The sequence below is a fragment of the Cetorhinus maximus genome, chromosome 19 (assembly GCF_964194155.1).
Source record: "Cetorhinus maximus chromosome 19, sCetMax3.hap1.1, whole genome shotgun sequence".
NCBI classification, from domain to species: domain Eukaryota; kingdom Metazoa; phylum Chordata; class Chondrichthyes; order Lamniformes; family Cetorhinidae; genus Cetorhinus; species Cetorhinus maximus.
Window position 1 is genome coordinate 62738520 of NC_135897.1, and position 21040 is coordinate 62759559.

A 21040-nucleotide genomic window follows, 5' to 3' on the forward strand; every position below is an offset into this window, starting at 1 on the left:
TTACTAACACTCAGACTGTCAGGTGTCAAGGGGCATAAAAACAAAAAACGCTGAAAATACTCAGCAGGTCTGGTGGCATCTTTGGAGAGAGAAACAGTTAATATTTCAGATTGAGGGTTTTTTGTCAGAACTGAAAAAACATAACATAAGAAATAGGAACAGGAGCAGACCATTAAGTCCCCCCGAGCCTGCTCTGCCATTCAATAAGGTCATGGCTGATCATCTTGTTTTTCAATTTCCACATTCTCATCTAATCCCGATAACCCTTGCCTGACAAGGATCTATCTACCTCTGCCTTAAAAATATTCAATGATCCCGCCTCCACCACTGTCTGAGGCAGAGAATGCCAAGGTCGCACAACCCTCAGAAATTTCTCCTCATCCCTATTCTAAAAGGGCAACCCCTAATTTTAAAAGTGCCCCCTGCTTCTGGACTCACCCACAAGAGGAAACATCCTTCTGACGTCAAGGCCATTCAGGATCTTGTATACTTCAATCAAATCACCCCTCACTCTTCTAAACTTCAGTGGAAACAAGCCCGGTCTGTCCAACCTTTCCTAATAAGACAACCCACCCATTCCAGGTACCAATCTAGTAAACCTCCTATGAACCGCCTCCAATGCATTTACATCCTTCCTTTAAAAAAGTTAGAGATGTAGCAGGTTCTAATCAAGTAAAAAAGGCAGAGAAAGGAAGAGGAGGAAAAAACAAAAAGGGAAGGTCTGCCAGACCTAAGTAATGGCAGCATTTTCTGATTTTATTTCATTCTATCAGCATCTGCAGCTTTTCCCTTTTCTACGGGTCTAGAAGCAATGTAAATGGGAATAGTAGAATTATAACCAACAGCTGCTGCCCAAAACAATAAGGGGATGGGGCAGAGATCATGATCTGAAATTTTGGAAACATTGAATCAGGAGTTCCATAAAGCGCCTAATTGAAAGATGAGGTGTTTCTCCTCAAGCTTAGGTTGAGTTTCATTAGAACAGCATAGGGGTCCAAGAAAAGAGATCAGAATGGGAGTCAGACAGGGAATTAAAATAACAGGGGACCAAAGGATCAGGGTCACTCTTGAAGACTGAATGGAGGTGTTCTGCAATGTGTTTGGTCTCCCCAGTGCAGAGGAAACCACATCATGAGCAGCAAATACAGTATACTAAATTGAAGGAAGTACACGTGAATCTGTTTCAACTGGTATCTAATGTGCTGTTTGAGGGGAGGGTTGATTGGGGTGATTTAAGAGTGGATCAGGGTGTCCTGAAGGAAATGGCCCCCTCAGCATGCTAAACGGAAAGGGAGGAAGAAAGATGAGTTTGGATGTGGCATCACATTAGAGGTGGTGGAAATGGCGGAAGATGATCCATCGCATGTGGAGACTGGTGGGGTGGAAGATGTGGACAAGAGGAACCCCAACATGGCTCTGGGAGGAAGGCATGGGGTGAAAACAGAATTGCGGGGATGGACCTGGTCATAGGCTCTGTCAAACACAATGGAGGGGTCTCGTCGGTTGGATAAAATTGCCACAAAACAGGGTGGGAGGCAGTGTAGTCACAGCAACTTTGGCTTATAGTGAATATTGGTTAATAGCCCAGATGCAAAAACAAAGATAGAGAAGCCAAGGAAGAAAACATAATCAAGCTGAAATGTTAACTCCCTGTTTCTCTCTCTACAGATGCTGTCTGATGAGTAGTTCCAACATTTTCTGTTATTATTTCAGATTTTCAGTATGCTCAGTATTTTGTTTTTGTTATCTGTAGAAATGGCATCAGGTTTGCTTCAGTGATGTTGAGCTCTATGATATTGAGATATTTGATCTTAAGAGGTTACCACTTCAGTCACTAGACAGAGAAGAATTCCTGGGAGGATCATTGCAACCTTTCCTTTATATACACTTAATCACTGTTGATATTAATTTGTTGCCAAACGGTACTAGCAAATTCCCAGTAAAAGTTTCCTGGATATCAGTCAGTGCTGGCATATAGCAGCATTGACAGAAGTCTTTGGCACTACATGGTACTGATGACCTTTAGTATCAGACTATTAATCAAAGATAATTGCACTTCAGAGATGTTATTCAGTCCACCATGGAAGTCTGATTTCTCTCCTCTATCACATCACCTAACTGCCTGCAAAGTTTCTAAAGTTTGGCCTTAAAGGGCTTGCCAGTCAATTTTCCCTCCAATGAAAAGATGCTAGCATTTATCCTCTAGCATCGCTGGCTGCCAGTACACTTATATAATGGCCCGAATACCCTGCCAATCACTCCGCTGTTGTTTGACTGTCCATTTAAAATGTCTTCTCACTTTATCCAAATAACCCCTAGCTCAGCAGCTATCACCAGTTGCTATCAATTTAAATGAGTCAGTGTTGAGTATACAAAGCACCAAAGTTGTTTTGACCTCATAATAAATCAGTAAACATAAAATATTCTTCTGAAAGTGTTTTTCTGTCAATCTGCAGGATCCATATTGAACAAATATTTTCCATAATCCAACCATCAAATATTTCACATTTGTTTAAGTTCAACATAGCACCAATTGGAACCACTGCAGAAAACTCTTAGCTTTGTCTACAGCTAATTTCAAACAGATGCGTTTGCTAAATTAAAATGTGGCTTACCTCTCGTGCAAGGGCTAAGAAGTTGCTATTCAATTGAACGTTTGACATTATCTCCGTCAGATCTTCATAGTCCTCCACGTCCTCATTTAGTTCCAAGAATACACCGTGGCGACCCAACATAAACGCTACCTGCTTCTGAATAACACTGTAAATCAAGTGAAAGTAACAATGTTAAACAATGATCACACCAGATAAGAGTTATAGTAGTTTTGTGTCACTATTTGATTAGCATTAGAAAATGCCAGGTATGGTTGCTCAGCTGCCCTATAGTACCTCACACAGCTGCAAACATTTGCAAGTGCACATTGTTGGTAGGCTACGCCATCAGATGAGCCAATCAAACCAAAACCCATTTTCACTTTCCATCTGTACATATAGGAGTGATTAGCTATTTATCAAGAGTGAATGATCTCAATCATTATCAAGGCTGATTTTTCTCATTCTTACTTCAAGACCATGAAAGCAAACTGTAGGAACATATCACCATCTGCTAACTTGCCGACAGGGAACTACAGAAAGATAACTAATAACACAACTGTATATTTGAAGTTATAATGAATTGTAGGTGCAATATGCTTCATGCTTGTAGGAACCAGTCCTCAAATAAGTTAAATATTTCATACTTAAACACTTCTGTAGCTATTTTAAAATCAGGCTGTAGTCAACACTTTAGAAGATACTGCAGTTATAGGAAAGGCATCACAAGAGCAGTTACAGGACATATATAAATAACTTGCAACTCATTTCCATAGCAGGGGCTGGGTGGTGAGAGGAACATCTCACCTTTTATACTCTATAATCTGTAAATTTGGTACAGTAGACAGAAATCCATTCTATAGAACCAACTGTATCCACTTGTGGATCTTGAACTGTAACAATCTGGCTTTCAAAGGCTATGCAACTTGGTCATATTTGCATTTTTATGTTTATTTGATGCTCTTCAGAACATGGCTGTTGTAAAGGGTTAGTTTTTAGCATCACTGGCTCATTAATGGATAAATCATAAGTCAGGCACCAAGAACTGTTAGCACCAAGTTGAGGTAAAAGCAACTTAGTGGAAATATGGACCTAAATTCTTATAGTTACTGTCCAGTTCCATGGTACACTCTTCATGCAACTCATGATACAATCACGAAGCCTTTACTTGAAACTTTCTTGCAAACGAATTTTTAAAAATTCTTAATTTCTCAAGAGGCATGGATTCAAAACTTCCTGTGTGCAATTTTAACAAAAGTGCTTTTTTTGTCACTCGGTAAACCGTCTTATTATAAGAATTGTGTTCAGCATCATTAAATGTCTACTATAAATGAAATCACTGAAAAGGACTGAATATTTAAAAAGTTATATTATAATCAAAGAGACTAGATTGAGGTTTACCCGCCATATGGTGACAAATGGTACAGATTCAGGGAAGATGTTACACTTTAGCAACATAAAGATAGCTCGAGGCTAAGCAAAAATGTTCTTTTTTGGGCTTGTTAAATAATTTAAACAGTTGGACATTGATAAGGAAAAGTCTAGCACTTCTAATATTTTACCACTTTTCATCCTAAATAGGAAAAAGCTCCTTAGTATTTCTCTCTAATGGCAATGATTTAGAGCAATGAAGAAAACAGTTGTATTGCTTTAGCACAGTCCCATTGCATATTTCTCAAATATCCCAAAATGCTTCACAATGAATTGTTTCGACGTTCAGTGATCATTCTGCAGCAAACATAGCAGACATTTTCTCACACAGTAAAATCCCACAAAATAGCCGTGTTAGCTGATGGAGGGTTATTGGCCAGAATAGCAGGAGAATCTGTCACCTTTTAAATACTGCCCTAGAATTTTTTCCTCATACGCAACTGAAAAAGTGTACAGGCTTTGGCTTAGTATCTCAAGATGGCACCTCCACCAATGCAGCACACACTACTGTACTGAAACATCAGTCTTGAACTTATAACCTTCTGACTTAAGTGAGAACGCTACCATCCAAGTCAAGTTGACACTATTACTGTACTCTTAACAATGTATTATTATTGGCACTTTAAACAACTGACTAGTGAATTGGGGGAGAAAGGCTAAGAAGAAAGAGATTGACTGAGCTGACTGCAAGCACATTCTGATCAAGTTTTCAGCTGCAGTCACAGTACTACCTACTGCAATAAAGTTTCAGTCAGTTCATAGGCAGATTAAATTCCATTGATGTGTGCAAGTTATATCAGTTAAACAGAAGGAAGCAACACGTTATTAATTTTTGCAGTAGTTAGCACGGCTACTGCAATTAAAAGCTTGTGCCATTCAAGAACACTTACTAAAGAAGTTCACATCATTCTACAACCTAAACTTCTGCACAATAACGTTCAAATGACAATTAGGATCTTTATTGTTCTAAACCGGTTTCTGTACCCTTCTTAAACCTGTCACCTTTGGAGAAAAATATTTTCTCTGTCTTTCCACTCCAAATGTCCTATGAGTTAAAGTGCTCTCTGTACAGCAATAAGCAATACAAATCAGAGGACTCTAGATCTGATTCTCAGTCTATGCTGTCAGCCAATTTCAGCTGGGATAATAGTTTGGATGCTGCAACTGATTGACAAAATGAAAAAAGTCACTAGGGCAAGATACTTTGAAGAATGCAAGCATGCAAGGAGCCATAGCTCAGCAAAAGTAAGTCCTTCAAAAATGAAAAGGAAAATATTAATGAATTTGGTGGAATAACAAAGAATCAGTAGAGAGTAAAAAGTACAATGTCCTAGTTTTTATACAACTATTCCCACTATAGACCTTGCACGATACATTTTCACAATTAATCAAATGCACATTGATGTAAAATGATTACATACACATCTTTACAGGAAGTAAAAATATCTTCGACTAATTCCATGTCATTCAACATCAGTGCAAGACGCAGGGCCTCAGGGTAGCGATTGAATTTCCGGAAAATACTAAGAGCACATCGAAGCAAAGCAGAATTTTCTGGTTCAGGAACATAACTGACACAGCTGAAAAATATTGAAAAAAATTACTTGAAGCACAAGTTTGAAAACAATACACGAAAATGCACCTTGAAAGTTTAAATAACACAACAACAGTTAAGGTCTGTATTTTGTGAACTAACTCATTTAATAAAAAGAAATCTTACAAATTGTAAGACTTTCTGCCAAAAACTTTCCAGTAAATTCTAAACACAAACAAAACGTGTTCCAACAAATTCAAATAATGAAATACAACAAAAAAAATGTGAAACGGTAGAATCTAATTGTAAGGTTCACAATCGTTAATAGGTTGTACAAGGTTCAGTGATGCAAGCTTTACTGCAACAATTCCTCATGCACCAAATTTCTACTCAGCCACTCTGGAACACATGAAGTTGATTTTTTAACCATATAGGAGGGAAATAAAATTTGGTTTATAATTTTACACAGGCACACATACTATACACAGCAAGTCAAGGCAGAGTGCAACCTTCAAGTGAAATGGGGCTAGAGGGTGGGGTATAATCAGGCCAGAATCTGCTAGCAATTAGTCCCCAACTCCAAGTCACACATTTTATCTGCATAGTTCTTTGATTGCTATTAGAGTTAAATAACCAATCTTAAGGCAACACGGTAAGCAGAGAAGTTAACTTGGTTAGGCAGAGGAGTTTTTCATAATATAGGCTGAGGAGGAGGAAACTCTTTCGAGTTATCAACAGTCACAGATTGCAACCCTTTCGAGTACAATCACAGTTCTTGGTTTCCGGGAGTGGGACATGAACCCACAACCCTCTGATTCAAAGGCGAGGGTGCTATGAACTGAGCCACAGCTGACACCTCTCTGAGGAGGAGGAAGGTGCACCACTGAGGTGCTGCAGCAATTCCATTTAGAATGAATGGCATAATTAGTGAGACAATTTACATGCAGTTTTCATTATAAATCTGAACATAGGAATTCATAATGTAAAGACAGTAAGGACAGAAGAATTAATAGAAGGTATTAAGTAAAAGTTACACAACAAAAAATGTTGAAAACAGATTTTATTTGAACGCCTTTTTGACCCAATCGGGATTCTTTGTCTTTCTAAGAGGCAAAAGGCAGTGAAAAGTCGAAACTGTACTACAGATATTGAACAAACCCAGGGCATGCCTAAAGCTATACACAAGGTTAACTTTCAATATGATAATTCATGTTACAACAGTTGCAGAAAGATGCACAACACACCTTGTTAAATATAAGCAGACTTTAGAATATGCATTTTCATCAATATAATCTTCCAGCATATTGAGATGTTCAATCTCCATGAGGAGGTCACAGGCCTCATGCTCAGCATTGTGAGCCATATTATAGGGAACTACCTCTTTTACCAGGGTGAGTAGTATTTCATGTTGAGCTTTATCATTCTCGTCTACTTCTTGCCATTCTTTTGCAACCTCACCTGCCAGGTGCCTAGAAAAGGAAAATAATTTTAAGATACCAAAAAACTTAACAAATCACTTAACTGAATTTAGCTATTACAATAAATATAAATCTTTTAACAAAAACTTTAAAAATTAGAACACAAAAAACAGACATTTTAACTTAGGAAAAATGTACTCCCATCAAACCCAGATAACTGAGCAGAGAAAAAAAAGGAAACAGGAAAAGGCTAAATGGCATGCAGGGATGTTCAGATTTGAACATCAGTTGCACTTCACCTTGACAAGTTTATTTTGTTACTGGCCACACCCCTCACGGACCCAAGAAACATGCCTGTGGGCAGGATAATCTGATATATTAATAGCACGCATGCAAGAGGAACACTAACCGTCAGGAATGGAGGCAGATTTAAAAAACAAAAGCAACAAAGAAAACATGGAAGAGGAAATAAGGATAGGAACATTGATGAAATCAAAAGGAAAGGCAGCAATACAAAGATTGAACTCGAGGGTGTGGAAGACTAAGTTTGCTCCAGATCCAAGATTTTTGTATTTATTGTTATAGTATGGTTTCCAATGATCTGTATTCAGTTTCAGATGTATGTAAGGCTGTGATTGTTCATGGAGGCCTGCCGCTTTGCCTCACCCCAGGCTTGCAGAGTGGTGTCCCATAATCTATATATGACACATTGTCTCTCTCTAATGATATAGATGGTCCTTTATGGACTATGGCTGATTACTTATATCAGCAACCTGAATGTTGGCCCGCCACTATTTAACCCTCTAGTCAGCAAAAAAGCTCAAGGATTAATAAGAGATCTCGAAGCTAAGGATCCTCTAGGGGGTAGTGATCACAACATGGTAGAATTTCAAATTCAGTTTGAGGGCGAGCAACTCGGGTCTCAAACCAGTGGCCTCAACTTAAATAAGGGAAATTACAGAAATATGAAGAAAGAGTTATCTAAAGCGGGCTGGGAAAATAGACTAAGGGGAAGGTCAGTGGATGAGCAGTGGCAGACATTTAAGCAGATATTTCATAACACTCAGCAAAAATTTATTCCAGTCAAAAAGAAAGACTCGATGAGAAGGATGAACCACCCGTGGTTAACAAAGGCGGTCAAGGAGAGTATCCAATTAAAAGCTAAGGCATACAAAGCGGCAAAAACTAGTGGTAGGCCAGAGGATTGGGAATTTTTTTTAGAAATCAGCAGTGGATGATTAAGAAGCTAATAAAGAGGGAGAAAATTGATTATGAAAGTAAATTGGCAAGAAATATAAAAACAAACAGCAAGAGCTTCTCCGGGTATATAAAAAGACAGTAGCTAAAGTGAGCATGGGACACTTGGAGGATGCGACTGGGGAATTGATAACGGGGAACAGGGAAATGGCAGATCATTTAAACCAATATTTTGCATCGGTCTTCACGGTGGAGGACACTATAAACATTCCAAAGATATTAGATAAGCAAGGAACTAATGGGAGAAAAGATCTTGTAACAGCCTCTATCACGAGGGAGGGAAATAGTATTTGACAAAGTAATGGGACTAAAGGCAGACAAGTTGCCAGGACCTGATGGCCTGCATCCAAGGGTACTAAAGGAAGTGGCTGCAGAGATAGTGGAGGCATTGGTCGAAATATTCCAGAACTCACTGGATTCCGGGAGGGTCTCAGCGGATTGGAAAACCACTAATGTGACACCCCTGTTCAAGAAGGGAGGGAGACAAAAAGCAGGAAACTATAGGCCAGCCAGCCTAACATCCGTCTTGGGAAAATGCTAGAGTCCATTATTAAGGAAGAAAAGCAGGACATTTAGAAAAGCTTAACACAATCAGAGTCAACATGCTTTTGTGAAAGGGAAATCATGTTAGACAATTTTGCTTGAGTTCTTTGAGGATATAACAAGCAGAGCTGATAAAAGGGAACCGGTAGATTTACAGAAAGCATTTGATAAGGTGCCACATAAAAGGTTATTGCACAAGATGGGAGCTCACAGTATTAAGGGTAATGTATTAGCATGGGATTGAGGACAGGTTAACACACAGAAGACAGAGTCGGGATTAATGGGTCTTTTTCAGGTTGGAGAAAAGTAACCAGTGGAGCGTCACAAGGATCAGTCCTAGGGCCTCAATTATTTACTATCTGTATTAATGACTTGGAGGAGGGGGCAGAGTGTAAATGTATCCAAATTTGCTGATGAGGACATAAGGAATCTGCAAGGGGATATAAACAGGTTGAGTGAGTGGGCAAAACCTTGACAGATGGAGTTTAATGTAGGAAAGTTTGAGGTCATGCACTTTGGTAGTGAAAATCAAAAATCAAAAACAAATTATTTAAAAAGAGAGAGGGGGACCTGGGTGTTCTTGTGCATGAAACACAAAGTTAGCGTGCAGGTGCAGCAAGTAATTAAGGCGGCAAATGGAATTTTGGTCTGTATTGCTAGGGGTTGGAATTTAAAAATAGGGAGGGAAGTTTTGTTACAACTGTACAGGGTGTTGGTGAGGCCACACCTGGAATATTGTGTACAGTTTTGGTCCCCGTATTTAAGAAAGGATATACAGGCATTGGAGGCAGTTCAAAAGAGATTCACTAGGCTGATTCCTGGGCTGATTTATCAAGAATGGCTAAACAGATTAGGCCTTTATTCATTACAGTTTAGAAGAATGAGGGGTGATCTTATTGAAATGTACAAGATTCTGAGGGGGCTTGACAGGGTAGATGTTGAGAAGATGTTTCCACTAGTGGGGGAATCTCGAACTAGGGGGCATAGTTACAGAATAAGGGGACACTCATTTAAAACTGAGATGCGAAGGAATTTCTTTTCTCAGAAGGTAGTGAATGTCTGGAATTCTATACCTTAGAGTTGTGGAGGCTAAATCACAGAAAGTATTTAAAGAGGAGGTAGAGAGATTTTTGAAATATTGGGGACTTGAGGGTTATGAGGAGCTGGCACGAAACAGTAGTTGAGGCCTGGGGCAGATCGGCCATGATCTTATTGAATGGCGGGGCAGGCTTGAGGTGCCGAATGGCCTACTCCGGCTCCTTTTTCTTACGTTCTTATTTTAGATATCCAAGTTCCTTTCCCCCACCTTAAAATAGTTATCTCTATAACATACTATCACAGAACTCAAATGTTCCAAAGTTTTTAACAATGAATTATTTTGAAGCAAGATCACTTTTTATACAAGACAAATACTACAGTTATTTTGTATGCCAACAGTAATAAATTGAATAACTATTTAAACTATTTTTTAAAAAGTGATTTTGGTAGAAACGTTTAATTAGTAAACATAAAGCAGCTTTGTCCCATCAAGTGCAATTTTATACAAAGGCAATTTATTGTAGGTTATACTGTCAGCAGGCAGTTTACTTTAAACTTTACCTTTCTAAAACCTAACCTGATTTGTTCCAACATTATTAGACTAGTTGCACAGGTTTAAAGTAACTTGGCATTGTTACCCTAGCATAGCTAGATTCATACAAAATATAATCTAGAATACTACGAAACAGAAGCAAACTACCTGACCCATTTAATTTGTGCCAGTGTTTTTTGCATGAGGCACCTAGTTTACTTCCACTTTCCTGTCTGCTCACCATACTCTTTAATATTCCTCTTTTTCAAATAATTATGTAAATACCTTTCAAAATAATTTATGCTGCCTAGTAAACAATTGCACACAATAACCTCTTAACTTAAAAAACATAACAAACAATAAAGTAATAGCCGTTAGAGCTATTTTGTTAAAACACACCTGACATATTCATGCCCCCACGAAGCCAGTTCTTCCTGAGATCCTTGAAGTCTGTATTTCAGACATTCCCGGTCTCCACTCATTGTCATGGCTAATACTGACACTATGTCAGCACAAAATCTCTGTAAGAGAAAGATTACTTCTACTTTACTGAACATTCTAACTTTTCCCTTGCAATTCACAGTTAAAATGGTTCCTTAACATAGAAATCATCTGTATCATTTAAGCTTGTGTCAACTTTCACAACGGGTGCAGCTCTGCAGCATTGAAGAGTTACCACGTGAGCCCCTCTCCGTCTAGCTCAGCTGGTGACAATAGTTACCAGTTAAAATATACAGTTCAGAAAGTCCCAGGATCAATATTGTTCTGGAAAATGGGTAGATTTCACCTGGTACAAGAATATAGGCATTAAAGTGAAGAGAATAAAACTACCAGGTTTTATAGCTCTGATCCAGCTACTCCATAAATGCTTGAGTGCTGACATCAGTATGACCAGGGTCTGACTTATGTACCATGCCCCTGCGCAGTGTCAAATAGAACTATCTACATTGATTGGTTAGGTTTAGATACGTAGAATTCCACTTAGTCAAAATACTAAAGTACAATCAGTGCCTGCGAAACTATATCTGGCAAGAAGTGAACACCTTGAGAAGTGGGTAGTGGGACGAGTTTTTTGGGGGGGGGGGGGGGGGCGGGGCTGAGGAAGAGAAAGGAAGAAAAAGTCTTCAAGAATATTAAAAACTTTACCAGTAAACTCATGGGGTTTTGTACTATTTCTAAGGAAAGTTAAATTAACTGTAAAACTGCAAGAAATGTTTCTATGCAAATTCTTTAATCACATTCCTGTACTGCTTCCTATCTAGATTTAAACATAAACAGCAAAGTCACAGCTAAGGACTTTAAATCTAACGGTCAGCAATGTTTTAGTACATTAATGAAGTTTGCCAGTCATTGCTCAGCAAGTATGATGCCAGTCATTGCTCAGCAAGTATGACGCTGGGCCATTTTATAACAAAACAGAAATACAACGTATTATCCTGCAACTGTGTTTATTTAAGCTGCTTGTCCTTTCGTTTAAGTGAAGATATGCTGAAAGTAGTACAGTATTTAATTGCCATTTGGTCAAAGTAATTTGAAGTTTGGAACAGTTTTAGGCTTCAGTTCAAAAGCACAAATCAGAAACATCCAGCGTATTAAGACTGTTTTGTAAGTGTAAAACATCCATTGTGTACAAATGACTAACCATTGAATGTTTATGGCAAATCTCAATCTGCTTTATAAAATGCATTTTTCTACAAGGTGAAGTCATAGGCTTGTACATATAATTTGCAGCACAGAAACAGGCCACTTGGTCCAACCGTTGACCCAATTGCCAACGCACCCAGCTGTCAGAGCACAGGCAGTCATCATTTTGCTCATCATATCTGTGCTTGCTCTTTCTTGGAACAATCTAAAATTCATCCCACTACCCTGCACTCTGTCAAAGCCTTGAAACTTCCTCTGCTTCAAATATTTATCCACTTTTAACTTACTCCCTAACTCAGCCATTGCACCAGAACCTTGCATTCTCCCTGTCTTTTACGCCAAGAGTTTCTTGCAACCTCTCTTACTTTCTTCATGATCATTTTAAGTTGATGACCCACCCCCCAAACGGAGGATTTAGTCTTTTCTTATATCAAAGTTCTTCATAATTTCATGAAGTTATTAAATCTCCTCCACTCAGTGGAAAGAGTTCCGGAGTTTCAAAAGTCTCCTTATAATAACTTCCTGGTGCAGCCTCTCTCTGGCTTTCTATAATGCAACACCCAGTACCACAGACATTGTCCTAACTGGCCTAACCAACATTTGGCATGAATTAATCAGTATTTCTTTTTTTATATATGCAGTAAGTCTCCGTTTTATGTTGCCTCATTCAGCATCATTCCGCTTTAGCGTTGCAGCTATAATGGGGTCAGGATGCACACTTAGCGCCAGGATTTCCGCTTTAGCCAACATAGTAGCATATGATCCAATCAGCACCTTTCTGGAGTGGTCTCTCTCACTTACTGACGCTCTCCCGCTCCCCGAACCTCCTGCTCGCCACTTCCCTCCCTGACCCTCCCAGTCGTCCCTTCCCTCCCCGCTGCTCCACTTGCTACTTCCATCTCCAACCTTCCCACTCACAGCTCCTGTCACTCACTTCCTCCTTCTTGCCAGCCCTCTCTGGAGCCCTTGCTCACAGCAAGGGATCTGGAGAGGGAAGTGATGAAGGGGGGAGGCAGTGAGCAGGAGGATCAGCCAGAAGGAGGGGCAGCAAGCTGGAGAAAACCAGACAGGGAAGCGGCCAGTAGGAGTAGAAAGAGTTAGCATATTTCTTTTATATTTTAAAATTGATTCCATTTACAAGTAAAGAAATTTAGGAATGTACATTATTTCAACTTATAGGGTTTAACATTTAAGGTTTTTTTTCTGATGAGAAAGGTCCTACAAAACCCAACTACAGCTTTTACATTGGTTATAATGAAAAAATCTGATTCGCTTAAAGTTGTTTCACTTAAAGCTTCACTTTTCAGGAATACAACTACAATGTTAAGTGAGCAATTACTATGCCCTAAATCGCCTATTTTTAAAACCCAAATTTCTATTGGACTTTTATGACTTGTTCTACATACACTTGCACTCTCACATTATGTAACTGATCCCATGGATGTCGCTGTTCATCCACACCCTTACATCTGCCATGTGCCTGCTCATTCCACTAACCGCTCCATGCCTTTCAGAAGTCTTTCAGAGTTCTTGCATTTACCAATCTTCTACTTTGGCCTATACCCAAATCTAAATCATATATATACAAGCAGAACAAAAGTGTACCACCATAGGCTTCTGGAGTACCCAACCTTCAATCCTTCTCTTTACTGAATTATTTCATCAAAAGATGATATGCGATATTCATTATTGCACAAAAAGTTACCTTATTTTCTCCTGATGGCATTTTTTCATAGATTTCTTTAAGTTTGTCATAATGTGGTCGAAGAAATTTAAGTGGTTTAGGGACAGATGTCATGGAGGTGGTGGATGAACGAATCTGCCTCCTGAGTTCCTCCAGAGCAGCCCTATAAAGTTTTGTGTCTGATTCCTAGAAATAAGTTAAATTGCCCAGATTTAGAAATATGAAGGGTGTAACAAATGTTCTTCTGAACCATTATTTACAGTTCTACTTAAGTGGACTTCATTTTCAAGTTGCAACGTTTACATAATAACAGCATCAGAGAAAATATATCAAAAGCCTTTATAGTGGCCACAGCACCTAGAAACATTTAAGATAATGGCATAGTAATGCAGTTAAGAGGGTTATTTGGTGATTAAATACATTTTTTTTGCAAATTTCAGCAAAAACACAGGACTACAACAGGTCTTTGCATACTTGTCTGAAATATTAATTATTTAATACTTTGCCATCTGTGATATGATAGGGAAAATGCACACACAATTCACTGTTAGGGAACAAATCTCAAAAAGAAAGCAAAGGGAGAGAAAATAAAAGGGACTTACACTCAGCCTTTCCACAAGCATCTCTAGCTCTTCCTGTAACTGCTTATCTTCATCAGACTGAAAAAAAATGAAATCAAAGATGGAAAGTTGGTATGCAAATATTTTCATGGCTGCAAGGCAACAGTTTACCTATTAATTACCATGCATGGATTCATTTTAAAGAAACAACATTTAGTTTATAGATTACACAGGAAGAATTAAATTCATATTTGATCTTCCTAATGTTTACAGCGCATCTATTCCGATAGACTTGTACTAAATGGTATCAACTTAAAACGAGATAGATAGTGACATTTCATCCTATTTCTGAAGAGCTGAAATTTAAAACAAATGTTACAATGTGGTGTGAGCTCTTACTCAGCTCTAAACTGACTTGCAATATTGTATTTACACTGTACAGCTGAAATCCAATTATGAACTGTCAATTTGCAGTACTTTAATCAAGGTCCTCACGTTATTTCTTATTTACTAGACCTTTTCCACTCTCACATCTTTCTCCCTGAAAAATGTAAACTTAACTCAGGCCAAAAAAGTAATATAGCACAAGACTTTAAAACATATTGCTTCAAAGTCCTCAAGACCTCCCTCTCTGATGTTACTTTAACCCCTATCCCTTCTGCCTTTCTGCTCCGTTTGATGGCCACCCAGATATCTCTATATTTCTTTAGTTCGTCTTGTGCAAAGTAATATTACTTGTCTGATGTCATGAAAGAGGTGCGGATGAGGGTTCTGGTCCGTTCTCTCGTATGGCCTCAGCCGTGGCATTGTGCATCAACGGCTTAAATTTTGGACCAGCACGAAGACCGGAGGGTCCTCACAAACCAGCAGTGGTCCACAGGCCACTGCACTACCAGAACATTTAATAATTTTAAAAGCCACTCAAGTATACTACATCTGATATTCTTTTCTCCACAAAAGGGACATCAGTTGTTGTGCTGGTCAACAACCCAGTGGTCATCAGTTCAAATCCATGGCATGATATGAAACTGAGTTCAATAAATATGCTAAGATGCTGTACCCAACTGGTTCACTCCTGTCATCCCCACCTGGTTTGGCCTATAAGTGACTGAAGTCCCACATTATCTGTATGACTCAAAGCCATGAGGACAACCAGAGATGGGCAATTAATCTTTGCCAGTGTAGGAAAAGAGAAAACAACCATTATGGCAGAAGTCAATCCCAAACCCATTAAGCATTTCACCCACTGGCATCTTACAAAGCAATTTTGATTTTTTTTTTGCAGAAACCAAACATTGCACAACATTGTAATGAAATATCAGAATGTTGCCAATCATATTAAAGATTTTAAAATACCATTATTTGGAAAGGATATTTACAGTTAACACCTTATGAAACATTTTTAGTGCCCCATTAGCATTTGGACATTAATGAACCACAATTTAAAATAACATCAGCAGTTTCATTTTTCCAAGAGGAAAATGGGATAGTAAGAGGATAAAAGGGTAAAATCAAGTATGGTGCATGTAGTCATAAAAGTCTGCTCTAAGTGTTTTTTTATTACTTGTGCCATTGCTCTTGAAAGTTTGAAACATCAGATTCAAACTACTCAAAAGCCAAAGTACCATAAATAAGCTAATTTGTGTGGTAACTGATTTATTAAACCTGTGGTGGATGTATGAAATTTTCAGCGTCAACCAAATGGCAAAAAGCACGCAAGAGTATTAAGGCACTTTTACTCTAGGGTTTTGCCTTCAAGTGCTGCCTTTGAAACTTACCTCAATGTTCAGGCACAATCTATTTAGAAATCAAAATCTTACAGCACAGAAAGAGGCCATACTGTCAGTCATGCCTATGCTGACTCTTTGAAAGAGCTGCCCAATTTAGTCCCGCACCCCAGCTTTTTCCTCATAGCTCTATGAACTAGACCTCTTCAATTGCACATTCAATTGTCTTTTGAATGTTCCTAAAGAATCTGATTCAACCTTTTCAGTGTGGGTCGACATTCCAAATCTTAACCCTCAGTGCAAAAAAAAATCTCTCCTTTCTCCTCTCATTCTTTTGACAATTATTTTAAATATATGATCTTTGATTACCAAATCACTTGGCAGAAATCAACAGCTTCTCCCTGTTTCCTTTATCAAAACCCTATTGTGTGTCCAATTAACCTGCTCTGCTGAGAACAATCCCAGCTTCTCCAGCCTTTCCAAATAACCAAAATTGCCCACCCCTGCTATCAGCCTGGTAAACCTCCTCTGTACCATCTACAAGGCCTTCACATCCTTCCTAAAGTGTGGTGCCCAGAATTGTATACAGTACAATAGCAGTTATTTATAAAGGTTTAGCATGACCTTCTTGTTTTTGTATCCAATGCTTCTATTTACAAAGCCAAGTTTCTCATACACTTTCAAAGATTTGTGGTCTCTCTGCTCTGCCACCCCCTCAAAATAGTCTCATTCAGAGCATACTGCCTCTCTATACCGTTTCTCCCAAGGTACATTACTCCACACACATATCTGCATTAAATTAGGTCTGCCTATTTCACTGGTTTCTACATGTTCCCCTGGAGTGTGCTGCTATCCTTCTCACTCTTACTAAATTGGATGATACAAAACTTGCCACAAACTTCAAAACTTCTCTCACAAATATACTGCAATGAATGGTCTGTTTTTCAGGATGGTAATGGGAGCAGCTTGTAATGAACGAGAGCTTTTTTTATATTTTCCTTATGCAGCCAACTCCTGACACCAAGCAGCAAAGTGAATTTGACAAATTTGCTTTGGTGTGCAAATAAGGTGGTCTTTTCTAAAACCTGGGTGTTCCTGGTAAATCTGGCAAGTTCACACTCTGGTTCTGTCAGCTGCTCATAACCTGGAGACAGTGCTATTAGCATAAAACCATGCAACATAAAAGCAGTCTAACTGTATTCTACAATTCATTTCACATCTTAAAGCAGCAGCTCCAAACAGAGTCTTGGGGGTGCAGAAACAGCGAGTTGGGTCGCATGCTTCCCCTCTCCTCCAGGCCTTGCTGTGCACACCTCTCAATCGTGGGATTTTCTTCTTCTTCCTCAAATTTAAAAATGTCGTCTGCAGGGCCACAGCCATACATTGGCTCGGGCTGTCAGATCTGCCCACTGGTGGGCCCGTATGTGTGGGGGAGAGGGGCCAATTACTGTGCGTGTGGCAAGGGGGTAGAAAAGGCTGCATGAGTCTTCTGTCAATCGGAAATAAGAAAGAACTTGGCTGAAACCTCAGTGGCCAGCAAGAGCATTTTATATTTGATGCCTGTTCAGAAGCATTCCATTTTCTCTGGGGTGAGGGGAGTATGGCTCCACATTCAGGTAAGTTACTTATTTTGGAAATTAAATCCATTTTTTTCAAAAGCATTGTGCGTAGCAGAATCTACAGTGAAACTGAAGCTTCTGGAACTATACTATTGCGTCATTTGAAATCCTCAGTAGAAAATTCAAAGTTTATTTGACTCATCTCATATTAAATCAATGATGTCAAGATGGTCCTTAGGGAACCTTGGTGTGATGTTGCTATAGATTGGTAATGCTGAATGTAAGGGCAAAGATCAATAGTATCTGCTGCTGCTGCCTGGCTAAGACCCATGAGCTGGAGCAGCTCAGATGAAGTAATGGTCTGGTAGGTCCATGAAATAATAACATTTTTACAAAGTATTTTCAAAACGCAGATCTTAAAATTTATATGGTGCATTGTCTGTAGACTTTTATTACACAAACCAATAATTATACACTGAATGTTACTATGCTGTTTTGGTTTTGCAGGCATCTGGGATCATATTCATTTTCAAATGTTAAAATGGGGTCATCTTGGAAAATAGTTTGGGAAAAACTACTTTAAAGGATATTGTTGAAGTGATGGAAAAGTGTGATTTACATTAGCTTATTGATACCAATACACAAACCCACATGTCAATGACCTTGATTTGTCCCAGGCAGCAGAGCTATTCGTTTTATTTAAACCAGGATGCTCCATGTCAACTCCACATAAGGCACAATAATGAAATATAGTCAAATAGAATTTAACACCCAGTGGAAATAAACCATTGTAGTATAATCATACAACTGTTGAACTAGAGGAAAAAAGTCCCCATGAAATGTCTATTTAAATATTTAGATAGGATATGAATTTCAAATCCAGAAGGCTATCACACAAGCATATTTAGCCCTTACCACTACCATTAACACCCCCTTTGTCCTTTTGTTCATGACATCTTTGTCAATCTCTTTGCCCCCACCTATCGCTGGCCTTCTATCCAGCTTTGCCCACCCCTCCCTCCTTAAACAGAATAAATTTCATCACATTTCTACTTCTCTGTAGCTCTGAAGAGTCATGCAGACTCGAAACGTCAACTGCTTCTCCACAGATGCTGTCAGACCTGCTGAGTTTTTCCAGCGTTTTCTGTTTTTGTTGAAGCATATTTTACATCGCATTGACCAGAGTGCAGATTTCACATTCATTTGAGTTAAAACAGTTTATATTATATTTAAGATTTCTTAGAGAGAGGGTGTGACAAACTACTGGCAATGAGGCAAGGCGATTTAACAGCGGATCTTACACCTCCTGGAAATGTCAGTGGGGCAACAGGAGTAAAGCTGATGAAATGCTTCCAGACATTCCAAATCACCTTAAATTATTTTCCCAGTTAGAGGCAAGTTCTGGGAGATTTAATTCTTTAAATAAACTTTATTGCACGCTGCCAACATTAGTGCTGAACCAACTGGGAAGTGTTCGGAGTATAAACCGCAAACATGATTTGGAGATTTGAGACCAAATTCGCCGAGTTTCAAAGAAAAGTTTAATGAAGACCATTGTTTAACAGGATTGAGCCGCAGCTGAGGTTTAGCAGCTTTAACTAGCGGCAGACTAGTTTCCGTGGGGAGCTTGAATCCGGCTCCTAAACAACTCAGGAGATGAAGGGGGGGGGGGGGGGTGAGTGTAAGAAGGAAAGGGGGGGGGGGGTGAGTGGAGGAAGGAAAGGGGGGGGGGGGTGAGTGGAGGAAGGAAAGGGGGGGGGGGGTGAGTGGAGGAAGGAAAGGGGGGGTGAGTGGAGGAAGGAAAGGGGGTGAGTGGAAAAAGGAAAAGGGGGGGGGGGTGAGTGGAAGAAGGAAAAGGGGGGGGGGGGGGTGAGTGGAAGAAGGAAAAGGTGGGGGGGGGTGAGTGGAAGAAGGAAAAGGGGGGGGGGTGAGTGGAAGAAGGAAAAGGGGGGGGGGGTGAGTGGAAGAAGGAAAAGGGGGGGGGGTGAGTGGAAGAAGGAAAAGGGGGGGGGGGTGAGTGGAAGGAGGAAAAGGGGGGTGAGTGAGTGGAAGGAGGAAAGGGGGGGGTGAGTGGAAGGAGGAAAGGGGGGGGTGAGTGGAAGAAGGAAAAGGGGGGGTGAGTGGAAGGAGGAAAGGGGGGGGTGAGTGGAAGGAGGAAAGGGGGGGGGTGAGTGGAAGGAGGAAAGGGGGGGGTGAGTGGAAGGAGGAAAGGGGGGGGTGAGTGGAAGGAGGAAAGGGGGGGGTGAGTGGAAGGAGGAAAGGGGGGGGTGAGTGGAAGGAGGAAAGGGGGGGGGGGGGGGGTGAGTGGAGGAGGAAAGCTGTTTTGGGGCGGCGAACAGGGAGAAGGCCTCAGCCTGACTGCCGGCCCTGGGCCGCCGGTGACTCTGCAGGAACCGGTTTTGTGCTGGTGGTGACACAGGAAAGCCCCCGGCCGGAAAGTGACATTACCAGCTCCTGTTCTTTGTCCTCATTCTCCTTCTTGTCCTTCTCCTTTCCCCCCGCCGTCGTTTTCTCGTCGCTTTTCCGCGCCGGCGGCTGCTGTCCTTTCTTCGAGTCCTCCATGATCGCACGCAGCTCCCACACCCGCGGAATGCCGGGAAACTCCGCCCACCTTCGGCAACGTCACCACGCTACGGCAGCCCGCAGGCATCAAAACGCGTTTTCATCGCAGGTAACTCCAGCGGCGCGTTTAAGAGCAACTACTTAGCAAGCTTGAGGGTTAGGATCCAGGGTGACCCAAGATAAAAGGCTGTGGTAAAAAATTGCAAAAGAGCAAATTATGAAGAAATGAGGATGGAATTAAATAAGTTGTCATCGAATTATTGAATGGTTATAGCCCAGGAGGCCATTTGGCCTGTCAAGTCCATGCTGGCTCTCTGCCAGACCATTTCAGCTAGCCGCCCTTTCCCTGTAATGGGCAGTTAGGAAGAGTTTCCATGATTTTGACCCAGCAAAAGTGAAGGAACAGGGATATAGACCCAGAGTGTCTAGACCCCTCATGATTTTGAACACCTCTTTCAAATTTCCTCTCAACCTTCTCCAATTCATCCTCATAACAGAAGCCACTGCCCCTCATCCGTGGTAACATTTCATAAACCTTTTCTGCCTCTTTGAAGATATCTTTCTGAAAGTGTGGTGCCCAGAATTGGACACAATACTCCAGTTAAGGCTGAACCAGTGTTTTGTAAGGTTCATCATAACTTCCTTGCTTCTACACTCTGCCTCCATTTATTATGCCCAGGATCCCCTATGTCTTTTAAACCACTTTTTCACCCTGTCCTGCCACCTTCAATTATTTGTACACATATACCTCCAGATCTCTCTTCCTGCACACCCTTTAGAATTGTAGTGTTTAGTCCATATTGCCTCTCTTCATTCTTTCTACCAAAGTGTATCACTTCACATTTCTCTATTAAGTTTCATCTGCCACATTTCCATCCATCCACCAGCTTGTCTACACCCTCTTGAAATCTATCACTATCCTCCACACAGTACTGTGAACCAAATTTTTTATCATCTGGA

At 40.2% G+C, this 21040-nt stretch overlaps 2 protein-coding genes across 2 annotated transcripts in view; one reads left to right on the forward strand and one right to left on the reverse strand.

Annotated features, from left to right (window-relative positions):
* The window catches only part of ece2b (endothelin converting enzyme 2b), a 281119-nt gene that overhangs the window by 62904 nt on the left and 197175 nt on the right, over positions 1-21040 (forward strand). The gene's annotated exons all lie outside the window — the stretch shown is intronic.
* The window catches only part of psmd2 (proteasome 26S subunit ubiquitin receptor, non-ATPase 2), a 61356-nt gene that overhangs the window by 32728 nt on the left and 7588 nt on the right, over positions 1-21040 (reverse strand). Inside the window, exons 2-8 of the mRNA XM_078563941.1 lie at positions 19967-20267; positions 14275-14331; positions 13694-13858; positions 10744-10865; positions 6801-7025; positions 5444-5602; positions 2616-2760 (exon numbers count right to left, since the gene is read on the reverse strand). Coding sequence (XP_078420067.1) covers positions 2616-2760; positions 5444-5602; positions 6801-7025; positions 10744-10865; positions 13694-13858; positions 14275-14331; positions 19967-20080 — 987 coding nt within the window. The 5' untranslated portion in view covers positions 20081-20267. The remainder of the gene's footprint in view (positions 1-2615; positions 2761-5443; positions 5603-6800; positions 7026-10743; positions 10866-13693; positions 13859-14274; positions 14332-19966; positions 20268-21040) is intronic.